The sequence below is a fragment of the Colletotrichum navitas genome (assembly GCF_030913465.1).
Source record: "Colletotrichum navitas strain CBS 125086 chromosome Unknown LY79scaffold_73, whole genome shotgun sequence".
NCBI classification, from domain to species: Eukaryota; Fungi; Ascomycota; class Sordariomycetes; order Glomerellales; family Glomerellaceae; genus Colletotrichum; species Colletotrichum navitas.
This window is the reverse complement of record NW_026850619.1, coordinates 120,963-134,934: the sequence shown is the minus strand read 5'-3', so window position 1 is coordinate 134,934 and position 13,972 is coordinate 120,963. Positions and strand designations below refer to the sequence as shown.

The 13,972-nt window shown below is 53.2% G+C and overlaps 3 protein-coding genes across 3 annotated transcripts; all 3 read right to left on the bottom strand.

Moving 5' to 3' along the window:
* Positions 1 to 225: 225 nt before the first annotated feature.
* LY79DRAFT_565686 (vault protein inter-alpha-trypsin) lies at positions 226 to 4,081 on the bottom strand. Its single transcript, XM_060558748.1, has one exon. It carries the CDS (start codon positions 3,696 to 3,698, stop codon positions 555 to 557), a length of 3,144 nt encoding a protein of 1,047 aa, XP_060410121.1. The 5' UTR covers positions 3,699 to 4,081; the 3' UTR covers positions 226 to 554.
* A 722-nt stretch (positions 4,082 to 4,803) lies between these two features.
* LY79DRAFT_593184 (uncharacterized protein) lies at positions 4,804 to 8,117 on the bottom strand (the record flags this gene model as incomplete). The annotated part of the gene is made up of 11 exons (XM_060561522.1): positions 4,804 to 5,483; positions 5,556 to 5,739; positions 5,793 to 5,980; positions 6,039 to 6,187; positions 6,267 to 6,391; positions 6,443 to 6,978; positions 7,045 to 7,239; positions 7,369 to 7,415; positions 7,485 to 7,607; positions 7,780 to 7,855; positions 8,105 to 8,117. The coding sequence occupies 11 exons, from the start codon at positions 8,115 to 8,117 to the stop codon at positions 4,804 to 4,806; spliced, it is 2,316 nt and encodes a 771-aa protein (XP_060410120.1).
* Positions 8,118 to 10,821: 2,704 nt separating this feature from the next.
* LY79DRAFT_364130 (uncharacterized protein) lies at positions 10,822 to 13,893 on the bottom strand. The gene is made up of 3 exons (XM_060552773.1): positions 13,589 to 13,893; positions 11,034 to 13,527; positions 10,822 to 10,974 (listed from the first exon to the last, which is right to left on the bottom strand). Exons 1-2 carry the CDS (start codon positions 13,840 to 13,842, stop codon positions 11,166 to 11,168), a joined length of 2,616 nt encoding a protein of 871 aa, XP_060410119.1. The 5' UTR covers positions 13,843 to 13,893; the 3' UTR covers positions 10,822 to 10,974; positions 11,034 to 11,165.
* Positions 13,894 to 13,972: the final 79 nt, after the last annotated feature.

The window sequence follows — 13,972 nt, the reverse complement described above, 5'->3', positions numbered from 1 at the left end:
GCGGGCCAGGTAATAGAAGGCGGGAATGCTTATGTTTGAGGTTAGTCAAGATTGATGTTGGTGAAAGGAAGACGGCGGCGCGTCAAGGTCCGAGGTGTTGGGAGTGGGGACTCTCGGACGCCCCGGAAACCGGGAGAGAATTGGGCCGAGGCAAGCCGGGCCTCCCCCGAGACGTTGGACATCGTCGCCAATTATGAAGGGACGAGAAATCATCAACTTGAAGAAGTGAAGACGTTTTGCTTTGCCAGTTCAATATTGGTCAAGCACTATTGTGCATTTGAATCTTCATCTGCATTTGATCACTATCAAAGGAAAAGTGCACATCAATTTCTCATTGCTAGATACATTTGGGGCTTCATTATTTTTTGGCATCTCTGTATTTCATCTGCTTTAATTACTGACAGGACCATCCATGGTTTCGTACTCGTTGTCATTATCGTCAAATTCCCTTCTCGATCAAGCGCCTTTTTCATGTCATACTCAAAATACAAATACCGCCCAAGCCAAAATCTAAATGTTGTCCCGTAGCTCTTTTCCTCCCAAGCCCCAGAGTCTCAAAAGAGTTGTCCGAGAGCAGCCAAGAGTTTCTCACTCTCGTCTCCCAACTCGGCCTCCAGCCAAGCGACGGCTTTCTCTTCCATCATCTCCCAACTGTCGCGCTCGTCTACTAACCTCTTCCTCAAGAATGCGACAACGGCAGCGGTTGATGATGCAATCGGACCCTGGCTGCCTTGGACGGTCTGCTCCACCGTGCTCTTGACATCTTGAGGAGAGACGCCGAGAACGGCGAACAGCTTGTCCGACCACACCCAATATCCACTGAATTCCTGCATCGAGACAAGGGCGTAGAACTGGTCCGCGGGAGTCTGTGAGTGGTAGACGGGTTTGGTCCAAACGTCCCCCACCGCAACAGACATTGGGGAGACATTCTGACTCATCTGCTGGACAGCAGGTGCGACATCATCATCATCATCCGGGTCGTCAAGAGGCATGCATGCAACATCGTCTACCTCCTTCCGATACTGTACCAGGAGGGCTTCGTCGACTTGCGCAGCAGGCGGGGCGAGTGCCGGCGCGGCGAGCGGGGGTGGAGGGGGTGCAGAAGGAGCGCCGGTGCCAAACAAGCCTCCCCCGAATCCGGAGCTTTGCCCGCCGAAGAGGCCTCCTGCGAAAGAACCCCCAGAACGCCTTCCAAACGCGGCCGCTGTAGATGAAGTGCTTGTAGGCCCGCCGAAAAAGTCTCTGCCGACTGGAGGCTGAGAGGACGTACTCGGAGGCCCAAATGGGTTCGATGAGGCACTCCCACTCGCAGGCCTGCCAAAGGCTTCACTGATTGGACGATGATGAGAAGATTGTGTTTTCGGAGGCTCCCGACCGAACAAGCGGTTGACGGAGGGAAACATCGATCCGGCCCGAGAAGGCGGCTTCATGGAGAGATTGCCACTTTCATACAATAACGGCTCTGATCCACATAGAACCACGGATTGATCAAAGCTTGTGGCAGGACCCATTCCCACCTTCTTCATCTTTTTCTTAGCCACACCATTGTCTGGCGGCATCTCGGCAGCAACGCACAGCTCATCCTCGGTGGACCTGGCGCGGGGCGGATCGCTGTCAACGGCAACGAAAGAGCACCACTTGCCACCGACCTGGAACTGGATACCGAGACGGACAGCCTCTCGTTCCACCATGGTGGGGAATCGACCTGGATGCTTATCCTTGAGAGACTGGCCATCCTTGGCATTTGCATGGAAGATCCAGCCGCGACCCTCCTCCAGCTCCTTGACGGCCTTCCGAGCGGCGAGCTGATGGATGGTCTCAGCCTTGTCTTGAAGGATTGTGATGGGGATCTGGAGCTCCAGGGGTCCTTGGGGTGACGTTCCACGAAGAATGAGGGACTCTGGCGTCTTGTCTTTCAGCTCTCTGTCGGGAGAGAGGATGAGATAGGTGGTCGTGCGGCTGAAGGGATACAGGGGCGGGATCTGGAAGGGTGCCCGGAGCACCTTTGGCGGCTTGACAGCAGGGACGTGAGAGTACCGCTCCGCACCGGCTCCATCGACATGTGGCTGCTCGGCTTCTGTGTCGACGTCGTCATCTGCGCTACTATCAAATAGCGAGATGGGCTTTTGGGGGAAATCGGGTGCATCCTGGCCGAGGGGCTTGGGCGAAGCTGCGGTGGCTGGTTCGATGATGTCAAAGTCATCTTCGGGCTCTGTTTCCGACTCGGCATCGGCGTACTTGAGCTCCAGGGTGTAGTCGTTCACGTGGGGTGTGAGTGCGCCCTTGAGCATCCGGACAACCTTGCCAGACATCTTCTCATTCTCGGAGACGGCCTGGGAGAAGCCGTTGCCAGCTCGTGCAAGGCCCTCGATGAGGGAGTGGCTGACATCGCGGCCGACACCCAGGGTAAACAGGCGAATGGCACCCTGGGACTTTTGGACGCGGTCGTCGACCATGGTGAAGAGGCGCTCCTCGTTCCAGACTTCGCCGTCCGTGAGTACAAAGACCTCGAGGTCGAGATCGGGGTGGCGCAGCTCAAAGGTCTTCTGGATGGGGCCATGGATTCGGGTGCCTCCATAGTTGGCATCGAACGTGTCGACGTGTTTCATGGCGGTTTCCAAGGTGTTTTTGTCGTAGGTCACGGACTTGTCGAACAAGAAGGAATAGCTAGAGCCGAAGCTGCAGATATTGAACATGGCGCCGACGGGAAGCGACTTGAGGAAAACCTTGAGGGCATTCTTGAGGTCGTCAATCTTGCTGCCTTGCATGGAGCCGGAACGGTCACAGATGAAGACGATCTCGGGCTTGGTCGGGGCTAGCTTGAACTTGGGAACGAAGGTGGCCATCAGGGCTTGCTGGTGGGGGATGGTGGGATGCGTCTCGAGGACGGCGACGGGGTTGGATGTGTTTGTAGCGATGACCTGGATGATGAAGTCATCATCCAGCTGTGCGGTGCCCAAGGAGAGAGTGGCGGAGGCGAACTGGAGGGAAGGGGCGGCGTCAGCACTCATGGTGGAGGTGGAGCCAACAGAAACAGCGATGGGGTGCGAGGGCGACTGGATGGACTTGATGACGCTTCCAGCCGGCACCTCGGCGTCAACAACGATGCTGATGCCGCCCTGTGTCGACACGTTGGTGGGTTTATCGAGCAGCGTGCCGGGGTAGGAGCCAAAGCGGGGAGCAATGGAGGTAGGTATGGTGAACCTGATACCGTCGACTTCAGCATCGTGCTTCAGCTCGCCCAGATACTCGATCTCGACAGAGATGTGGGCACCAGCGGGAACGTTGCCGACGGTGGTGGTGAAGACATCGCTTGCGTCAGGAAGTTGCTCGAATAGAGCGGCCGTCTGGCCATTGGCGACGGCGTCATCGTACGTCTTGCGAGCCGTGTTCTTCTCCTGCACAAGACCGCGAATGACACGATCCTTGTTGATGGTGCAAGTGAAGGCGACAACGGACACGCCGTCGTACAGGGGAAAGTTGTAGCGAAGCTCTGGGATGGATGCGGTGGAAGACGGGTTGGCGAAGGACTGGGTCAGGGTCGTCCGCGAAGTGGAAGCAATGATGCGGGCATGAAGGGACTGAGACAGCGGAGGGAGATATCTGCGTTGGGGCTTTTGGAACGGGCTGACAATTGACGAGTCGAGGTAGTAGAAGCCGCAGACGTGCTGGTGATGGCGGGTGCCGAACAAGGACATGATGGACAATGAGTACGGGGCTCACAAGGTCCAGGAGGTCGTCGAGATGACAAGATGTCGAGTGGTTGTTGTTGTTGTGGTGGTGGTGTGACGACGTGGTGTGGTGAAGTCGTTTGATGGGTTTCCTGCGTGGAATGAATGGTTGTTGAAATGTGGTTCGGGAACCAATGTGGATGAATGTGTAGACTACTCTCTGAGAGCAAGAGAGAGAGTGATAGAGAGAGAAGGAGGAAAAGAACAGAGGCAATGGCAAAGAAGACTTACTTATATGCCTCATCGTGGGATTTTCTGTAGATGTCGGGAGATGGTGTGGTGAATCCGTGTCTCTCTCCCGGCTCTTGCCTGTTTGTCATCCTGCGCAGTGTAAGTCTCCAAGGCGGAATACGGAGCAGGTACGAACGGGTCGCTGGGGGAAGGTGCCCCGCCAAAGAGTAAAAGCAAGAGCAGGCGCACCCAGGCAGCAGCTTCCTTGTCCGGGGAACCAATCAGCGACAGATTGCCGAAGGATGGTGATTTCTGATTGGCTATGCTTAATTTCGAATATGGCCCGTGCATGGCTGCCTCTGCGCTAAAGGGGGATATCAGTGGGTCTTCATGGGGGATGATGGGATCCACAAGTCCCACTCTTTTTTCGTTCGTTGTCAGTTTTACGCCGCTGCGTATTCCTGCATTCTCAATCCATCTTTCTCGTCTTCAACAGCCGACCAATCAGCCAGCAAGGAGTCAATCTTCTTCTTGGTTTGTAATACAAACCATCCTTTATATCATCTCTTCACTTGGTTTTTTCTCCTGTCGCCTGCTTCTTTTCCTAATACTGATGACGAATCAATCTGACCTCTCAACCCCAGGCACCAAGACTCAGTCTGATCTCTAATGGATGGATGGATGGATGCCTAGTCGTTTGCTGAATGGGAACGCCTTGGGGTGACTCAGATGTGGCATGTCCTCCCCTAATTTCATTGTTATCTATGCAAAATGAACAAAGCCGAACTGACTCTCTCCGGCGCAAGACTCGCCTGCTTGTTAATATCAATATCTTAAGAGACGCAGGCCCGGAACACACCCAATATGTCGGCTCCTACACCATGAATCCCTTCTGCACCATTCAACCGCTGAACCCCAGTATGTGTCTTTCCAACTCGCCGAAATCGCCCAAGTCTTGCCCCGTCAGGCTCAGGTCTTGGTCACGGTAGATGGAGTTCCAGTCAAACACGTCCTCTGGCAGCAGCTCTGCCATTCCCTCTGTCTGCCTAAACGACTGCCCTTCGTCGTTTGGTCCCGCCGCCGCTGCTGGCTGCATCCACAAATACGAAATGTCGTTCCACAGACTCGAATCCAGCAGGCTTCTCGACCCCAGCTGGCTAGCCCGTCCAGACGACGTCAGAACCCCCCTGTCAACAGACCTGCTCGTCGTCGCAGCGGCCTGGGTGTCGTCGCCATCGTCGCCCGTCGCCGAGAAGACTGTTGTCGCTAACGACTGTTCACCGCCCTCCGCAGCCATACTCGCCATCCCCGGCCGATTCGTGCCGAACTCGCTGGGACTGTTCTTGGGTATGTCCAAGAAGGTCGACAGGTGATCCCGCATCCGCCGCACCTCCCGCGCCCTTTGCAGCGCAAAGTTGTTACCCCGCCCGACGAGGTAGTCGAGAATATCCAACGCCTCCGAGAGGCCCGGTCTAGGCGCCAGCTTCCCGCCCTCCTCGCACGTCGAGTCGATGATGAGCGTCAGGATCATGATGAAGGCAGCCGAGAAGATGGCGTCCAAGTCGAAGAAACCAAACGTTGCTGCGACGGTCCCGAGTCAGTCTACAACGTCTCGTGTGTACAACATCCTTTAGGAGTTTCCCCTCGACTCACTCAAGATGTTCTTCTTTCGTAACGACATCAAGACCTCCAGCAGCCGACGTGCCGCTTCCGAGCACGTCCGGCTGAGCCGTCCCAGCGGCGAGGCTCCCAGCTGGAAGTCTCCGCCGCCGTTTTCCTGGTCGAATATGAGTTTTGACACGTGGAGCATGACGGGCCGAATGGTCAGAAGAATCGCCTGGCAGCGTTGTTAGCTGTCTTCGTAATCCTAGTTGATTGTAGTCGACCCACTTGGTAAAGCATCATATGGAGATACGCCGACGTTCTCAGCGAAACGTCCCCTTCGGTGATCGCCAAATCGGACGTGTTGGTCGACAATTCACTCGGAATCTCCTTCGCGATCCAGTAAAGCGACTGCACAATGCCTTGCACGTTCGGGACGAAGGTTTCTTCGGGATGTGTGCCTGGTTCATAGATGGCTGGAGAATGCGAGTGTCAGCAAGCTCAACACCCAAGACTGAGTCGGGTTCAGCATACTCGGCAAGATCCTCCCCGTGACCCTTGCAATCTTGATGTTGGTTCGCAGAGGGAGAGCCGGCGGAAAGCCCGGTGAGTCTTTGGGCATGTCGACCTCGATGGCCTCGTCCAGGATACTCGAGGGGTTGCCGGTAGCGGCAGCGAGGCGTCTTGGCATGACAAGGTCAGCAAACGTGACTGCTGGCGCGAGGGGAGGGGGAACCGCGGTTCACCGAAGCCGCGACCCACCTCTCTTGCATGTACACCGTCCACCACAACCGGTTCAGGTGCACCTTTTCTGACTGCAACAAGTGACCTGTCCCCGATTTGCGGTGATAGCCATGCGTTGTCGCCAACCGGAGCGCGGAACTGATCTGCCAAGATGAGAACATTGACAGCCCCGGGGTGATGTGTAGCCGACTCACATAAAGGTACGCCTCCTCTTTGCGGTTCGCATTCTGCAAATACACCGCCGCCAGGGCATGTATCTCGATCCCCAGCTTCCCCAGGACGTACAGCTCGCCCAGGCTCGGGAGTTTGGACTGGACATACGCGAAGATGGTCGACCCGGGCAACCCGCTCCTCTCGTCGTCGTCGAAGCTCCCCGAGAAGAGTTTGCCGATGGCGAACACGAGCAGCATCTCCAGGTACCACGGCGTCTGCGTCTGCGACGCGTCGCTCAGGTTCGAGTAGAAGAAGGCGAGGCGGTCCGAGAACTCGCGCGTGTCGACGTGGTGCTGGGTGTGCCCGATGAAGAAGGTCATGCTGTCGAAGAGCCTGCGGGCCTCCTCCTCCGAGGGGAGCGGGAGCGCGCCATCCCGGGGCTTTAGGGCTGTGCCGAATCCCGGGTCGGTTAGGTGGCTGACGCGGTCTCGGCGCCCTAGCCGTGGATGCTCCAGGACGGTTTGGAGCCGCGATCCAAAGGTGTGGATGGAGCTCAGTGAAGAGTCGGCCAGTATACCTGGCGATATTCGTCAGGACGGACAGCCCGTCAAACGGTCAAAGAAAAGCCACCAAGGGGACTTACCGGACCTCGGTGAAGATTCGACGACGACGTTACTAGCGTTGCCTCCAGATGGGTTGTTCCTCTGTGTGGGGGATATGGATTGGTCAAGCGCCAGCCCGAGCAGGGTGGAAGCAGCGTTCACCTGAGTTGCGTTATCCTGAGGTGTCGGCGCTGTAGCCCTGGTTGGCGGACGGTTGGGTGACTCCGTCTGACTTGCTGATGTCTTGATAGCATCATTCTCCCGCACTTTAACCGTGTCAGCGGCATGTTAGGGGCCAAGTGGGAAACCAACCATGAATGACCGACCATTGGCGGTTGTGAGGCCGCCACCGCCGCCGCTGCCACCTTGGCTCTCATACCGAGCCAGCCTTTCTTGGAGGTCTTGAATCCGACTGAAATGAGGGGAGGCATCACATCAGAAACAGCGCTCGATAGTAGATTATGGGGAAGGGGGAACCGACGTGACAGAGTACACCCGCTTCTTGGCCGGCTCGGGGAACTTGCACTCGAGGTCGCGCCGGCTGCAGTACGTGCACGGCGCATCGCCCGAGCACTTGACCTTTTTCCGCCGGCATGTGAGACATCTGTGTGTGTCCGCCCACCTGGGGGTTAGCATTCGAGAAACTCACACTACACGGTCATGTGTGTGTGTAAGAGAGAGAGAGAGAGAGAGAGAGAGAGAGAGAGAGATAACAGGAGCATATGCCTAAGAGCGAAGGGCGAGGGGCGAAGAGAGGAGGGGTGCCGGACACTCACGCCGAAATGGTCTTTGCTGCGTCGCGGCTCACGCCGTGTCTGCTGCTGAGCGACGAACGTCTCGGTGAGGCGTTTCCTTCCGAACCCATCACCTTCTTGTTCATTTATTCGCTTGATATTTTTTTCTCCCTAATTGTGTGCCGCTCTCTCTATGCGGACGAAGAGCTTTTCCCCGGTTGCTGTGATTCCGCCGTGTGCATCTTGAGTCTCGGGGGAGGAACTGAGGACCTCCGAGGAAGTGGAGGGGGAGGGGGTGAGGACGCCGAACCTCGGAGCGGGGGTTGGCCGGCACTAGCCCTATCTTTGCTCATCGACCCAATCTCACCATGTTCCGCCATGTAAAAGTTGCGATGCGGTTTATGGGCATCAACAAAAATAACCGTCGTGTATTCTTTTTTTTTTCGTAACGTGGATACAAAGTTTGGGGGGGGCAGGGGGGGGGAAAGAATATAATCCTCCTCCATCCCTTAACTACAAGTTGGCTAGGCACTGTAGCTATACAAAGAGGAGGAGCAGGAGGAGGTTACTTGTATGACACTGGATACTTGCGTCTGTCTCCCAACGGGCTATGAAGCGCGCTGGCCGAGACAAACATTCCCCTCGGCAGCCTGCCCGTTCGGGTAATCAGCCGATCCTGGCTTCATCTTCATGCCCCCGCAGCATCGACAGACTCGAAGGTTGTGAGGGGGCAAGAGAGTCTACTAGTAGTAGTTCCCTCTAGATCTTGGCTTATATCATAGATAGGAGTTTATAGTAACAGAGAACAGATAGACTACCAATAATACTGCTGTTAAGTGGCTGATAAGAGTCTTTCTCCCTTAGACAGCATCTAGACTTCTTATCCTGGATGGCTATAAGAGTGTAGTAATGCTATATAAATGTTTATCTGTTATTCTTGCCGCTACATACCTCCCACGTCCTATAGCCTCTTGACCAGGCTGTCTTTAGTCCTTTAAAAGCAGCCTATTGGAAGGAGCTTGGATACCTTAGGCAGTAAACAATTTAATTATTATTAGCAAGAGGGGCTTTATATCATGTTATCAGTCGGCCTGCTAGGCTAGGCTAACTGCAAGCAATATCAAAAGCGCTAGGTTACGGCCTGTTACCATTGCGAAGCCTCTAATGAGCTCCTATCTATTGCCAGATACATTCGCACTATTACCAGCCGTCAATAAGAGGGTAAAGAGGGCCTATAATGCCCAGGATATAGAGGAATGGGTATCTGCCGTATCTGCTGTTAAGTGCTCTACGCCAAGGTGAGAGACCTTGGATATCAGCTGCATCTATTTAACTAACTAGAGCAAAACATCGCCACACAACGCTGGCTCTTTAGGAATGTCAAAAAAGGCTTCTAACAGCAGTCATTTGAGCTGGCTACTGTTAAGCATCAAATACAGCTCCCACAGGCCAAAGTCAACAACAGTACTACTAGGAAGAGGGAGACTGTTCATGTGGACCCTAACACGAAGTTCGCAACAATCAAAGAGGTGCGGCAACGAGTGGGTTGCTCGGCTGTCTCTCCCTTGTGTAGCCTCAAATCCCTGTACGAACATATTCCTCGGCCCTTTGTATTTACTAAATATTGCACTACAAGCTTATATTATGTGTGCACGACTCGCATGTTGAACATGAAGGCAAAGCCAGAGTCAATAGATGCTGCAACACACCCAAGTATGCTCTCTCAACAGGCTGTCACGACAAATGAAACTAATGCAGTGCGTCCTCTCAATTTTCAGGCTATCTGAAGTATAAATAAGCAGGCTCACATCCGTGATTCTAGGAGAAGATGGGGAGCCAAATGATACGGCATTTAGTGACGCAGTTGGGGACGCGGGAGGAGGGTGTTATTGGGGTAGGGAAAACGGCCTGAGTATCTGCGTCTCGAATGCTCTGGGCCGGCCCGGGTGAACGGAATGATAGTTCCTACGGCCCCGAATCTCTACGCCTGAGAGTATCGCGACAGCTTCATACTGTAGCAGGGGGGGGGCGAAGGGGTTTGGATTTGAGCATGTTAGGCCTCGTGGACGACCGGCAAGCTCAAGAGACTATGTTTGTTCACTTCTACTAGCTATCTATCCAGCATTCAGTGTCTCCTTTGAAAGCATATTTCTTTCTACCTTATCCAAAAGTTGGCAGTTTCATGACTTTATTGCGTCACCTAAATGTTGTGGACTATATAGAGAACCTAGACATCTTTCCTCAGGTCATTTACTGGAAAAGGACATCCACTAATGCTCTCTGCAGAGAAATCCTTCGCGGTAAATCTAATATCCACTACCTTCGACTCAGCTGGCAAGCAGAATGCGACGTCGGCATTGAAAACTCCCTTGTCATGCATCAGATCGAGAGTCTCCATATTGAAGCTCCAAAGCTCTTCTCCCGAAGGCTCAATGATGAAGCGCGGGTTCATGAAGCACCTGATCTTCTTTCCAAACTTCTTGGCAATTTCGGAAGTGTTCTTGTAACGGCATTGTATGACACCTGTTGTCTGTTAGTCGACCATCTGTTGTTCGGAGGGTGCTCTCATCGTTCAAGGTCTCACACAGCAGGGCTGTTGTGAGATCCCTTTCCCGAGATACACACCTGAAATGATGATCCCATCCTTGACCTGTTGCACGGCCTTCGTCCGCTCAAAATAGAAGGTCGTCGATATCAGCCGACGAACTATGAGATCTACTTTACTCTCGCTGCTGCCATCCGCCATCTTTTGACCTCGATCCTCTCTAAGAAACTTGGCAGTAACCGAGTTCATGGGCATATTTGCACTTGTTAACGAGTCTACTTGATCAAATCCCGGAAGGCCATTTTTGAATTGTGGACAAAGTCGTATGTAGCGATCGGGGTTCGCTTTTGATCGGTCTCCGAAACGCTCATCCCATCTCGCTTGGGCGATTTCACTGATGTACTCGCGTCGTGACCTAAATGGATCAAAAGACTCAGAACACCCGGAGCCGATGGAAACCAGAACATCGGGAGGTAAGTTTGATGCGTCAGGCCATATCTTCTGGGCCTCTGACAACGTTTCTTCGGAGGGGTTGGGGTATTTACTGCCGCCGCCGGAGTATACTTTGCCATCTGCGCTTTGGACTGGATCAAAGAACCTTGGGAAAGAAAATGTTGCATTGGCTGCTGCTGCAACGGTCAAAGTACAGGAATGGGCATAAGCCGCCGGTTCAGAGTGATTCTCCTTTGTGACTTTGAGGAGTAAATTGTCAATGTCACCATATTGACTATATGGGATAGTAAATACCTACCAGTATCCTGCCGTCGTCTGTTGTATTAGTTGGCAACCAATTCGCCGCCTTGGACAGCCACCCAGGTTGTCACAAATAATCGAGCTGAGTTTTTTCCAGAGAACTTTTGTATGGACCACAAGTTGTCAATGATCAATAAAATTGTGCATGATATGATTGAAGGACTGGTGCTATACTCACGATCGATGCCAGCTGCAAATTTCCAATAGATCCAAAGGCTGTCCGGATATTTTTTGCCAGACTCTCAGACCGGCATGTCGGCTGGTTTTTCAAGCTAAAAAAGCTCGGATCATTCTTTTCAGAAAAGGTGTTGGCCATCAGTTCTCGAATCTTCTCCTCGGCCTCGGAGACGCACCAGTTGGCCGACACCAGCCCCAAGGCGACAATACCACCAGAGCCGGTACCTCCGACCAGGTCAAAGCAGTGCTGTAGGGGGAGTTCCCGGCCAAGTTCCTGTTGAATCTCGTTGAGGATAGCGAGTTGAACAATGCTCCTGACACCGCCCTCATCTAGGGATAAGAGTCTTCGCCCAAGGGTCGATGGTAAACGGAGGTACTCGAGTGCTGGGTCAAGCTCCCGGATGCGCGAGTGCCGGTGGCAATGTCGAACAATGTATAGTCGGTTGTCGCAAGAATCTCGCTCAGATATCTCAAGTAGGCAGGGTTCGCAGATCCAATGGCCACACGATAGTCGCTCGGTTGGCACATGTTTCAAGCACCAGAAACATCCTAGTAGGTCAGGATAGTTCATGTCATTGACCGTCTCGTGCATGCGCAGAATGGAGTTGTTATGTATTTCCCGCAGCATGGGGAGCACCATGTCTGCCTTTCCCTCCGACAAGAGAGTTTTTCTTTTTTCGTCATGGTCGTCTATACCCTCAAGAAACCCACGATACCACGAAGAACTGAACTGGAGGTGGAAGTCGTTTGCGTCATAGATCCCACATCCTATGACGTTGCCCTTGGTATCCTGATGGAGACCGTTTTGTCCATGGGCAGCAGCTTTGGTAACACAGCTTTTCCCGTCTTTGCTGTAATACTTACAGTCACATACCCTATCAAGGAACTTGTTAACTGCATCCACAATTTGTCTCTCGTAGGAAACTTCCCGAGCTTCCATGTCTGTTTCGGCAGGGTTGGACGTTTCTCCTTGTACAACTTTGGAGAATGTGACTGGGACGTTTTTGTAAGTTCGATGTATATCTATGGCGATGGCTGCACAGATGACAGGTGTGACAAGTTCAAGTAGGATCTTAGCTAAAGCTTCGGAGTTCAATGGTCGTTCTTCGGCCTTTAGTGAGTTGGTGGCAGCAAAGAGCATGCTGGACAAGCTCTCCGCCAGAATGGTAGGCAATGGGTTAAGAGAGAAAACGGTCTCGATGTAATCGAAAGGCCTGTCTCGATGTTGCGAAAAATGTTCGAAAGCCATGCGACAGAAATCACTCTGATGCTCCGCCTCGAGCAAAGTGTTTGAGGCCTGTTTAGCTTCACGAGCTGTGGCAGCTGCGTCCTTGATCATCTCACTGAGCAGTTCGGTCTGAGAGGCTAACCGTGCTAGGCCCCTCCGATGAGGGATGCGAATGAATTTGACTGAGGAAAAGGAATGCCCAACGACCGAGTCTATCGTTTCTCGATGTTCATCGAACAGTTGATTTGTCGTCTTATCGGGAGTCCAATCAGGTGTAGTCAAATCGGACCGGTTCAAGACCACAATGAGTGATGGTAATGACGTTCTGTTGATAGCTGCTGTTGCGGACTTTTGTGACCAGTCGGCGAGTCTCTGAAGGACGCCTCCAAGTTGCCTCTTCTCTGTTTCAGAAATGACGTAAACTAGGACATCTGAAACATTGCACAGAAGCCGGGGGAATAAATGCTCAAGAGCAGTATCTCGGCGGCCTTTGACATCGACGGACCACTTGAGATTGCGACGGATGCTATTCCATGTATCCCGCATGAAAGGTGAAGTCCAACTTGCTGTAGAGGCCCCCGGCTGATGGTTAGCTTCCATGTCCCGTGCGAACACATTGGCTGCAGCGGATCGGTTCGCGCCACCGAAACCTTCGCAATCCGCAAAAAAGATTGGGTTCTGAGGCGCGTCCCTGCTGCCGATTGGATCGCCATAAAGCCGAACATCGGAAGACGTCGGGATTGCGCTGTCGTCGCCGATGACTGGAGCAGGCACTTGATCGCTGGTATCATTGTTGCCTTCGGCAGTGGAAACCCAAAGTTGCCTAACAATCGCTTGAATCAACGTGCTCTTCCCAACTCCACTGTTACCCACGAAGGATACCAGACTAGGATAGACATCTTTCACTGCTGGATGGCTTTGACGATGTTTAGATATGAGATTTTGGAATCGCGGATATGATTCGAAGCTTAGCGGCTCCTGGCCAGCTTTGATGATTGCGAACCAGACTGTGTCGTAGTTGGCGCGGTGCTGTTGATCGCGATATTCTTCTGACTGATTAGACTCAAAAGCTTGTTCCAGATGCCGACTTCGCCAACGGGCAACAATGGTCAGCATATGTAACCTAGCAACGGAACACGGGATCCTACAATGTTCTAGGGGGACCCTCCACAGGGAACCCGTTCAGATGAAGTTGTATGTGACCCTTGTCTGGTTCATTGTGTGATCTCTTTCTTGGCCAGCAATCTTGGCAAAGCGGGTAGGGACATCGCGAGCATCTGAAAGCCACAGGGCTTTCCTCACAGTCCCGACATTTTTCATCTGCTTCGGTAGTCTGGGGAAAGACGGGTGGGACGTGCCTCTCTGGAGATGGCTCTGTTGACCATGCTTCCTGAGAATCCATGGAAAGCGGCTGTGTGATTTCAATCGATACGAGGGAACTGTCCTCATGAAGTATGTCCGTCCGTTACACCAGTTCCGGGGGTTGTGCCTCAAATATAGGCAATTTAACAAAGGCAAGTTCAAGGCCAATG

Excerpts from the sequence above, each read along its gene's own strand:
- LY79DRAFT_364130 (XM_060552773.1), bottom strand. The coding sequence starts at position 13,842 with ATGGATTCTCAGGAAGCATGGTCAACAGAGCCATCTCCAGAGAGGCAC. Across the intron at positions 13,528-13,588 it reads GAGGGTCCCCCTAGAACATT|TCGGCATCTGGAACAAGCTT; the intron begins GTAGGATCCCGT and ends CCGTTGGCGAAG.
- LY79DRAFT_565686 (XM_060558748.1), bottom strand. The coding sequence starts at position 3,698 with ATGTCCTTGTTCGGCACCCGCCATCACCAGCACGTCTGCGGCTTCTAC.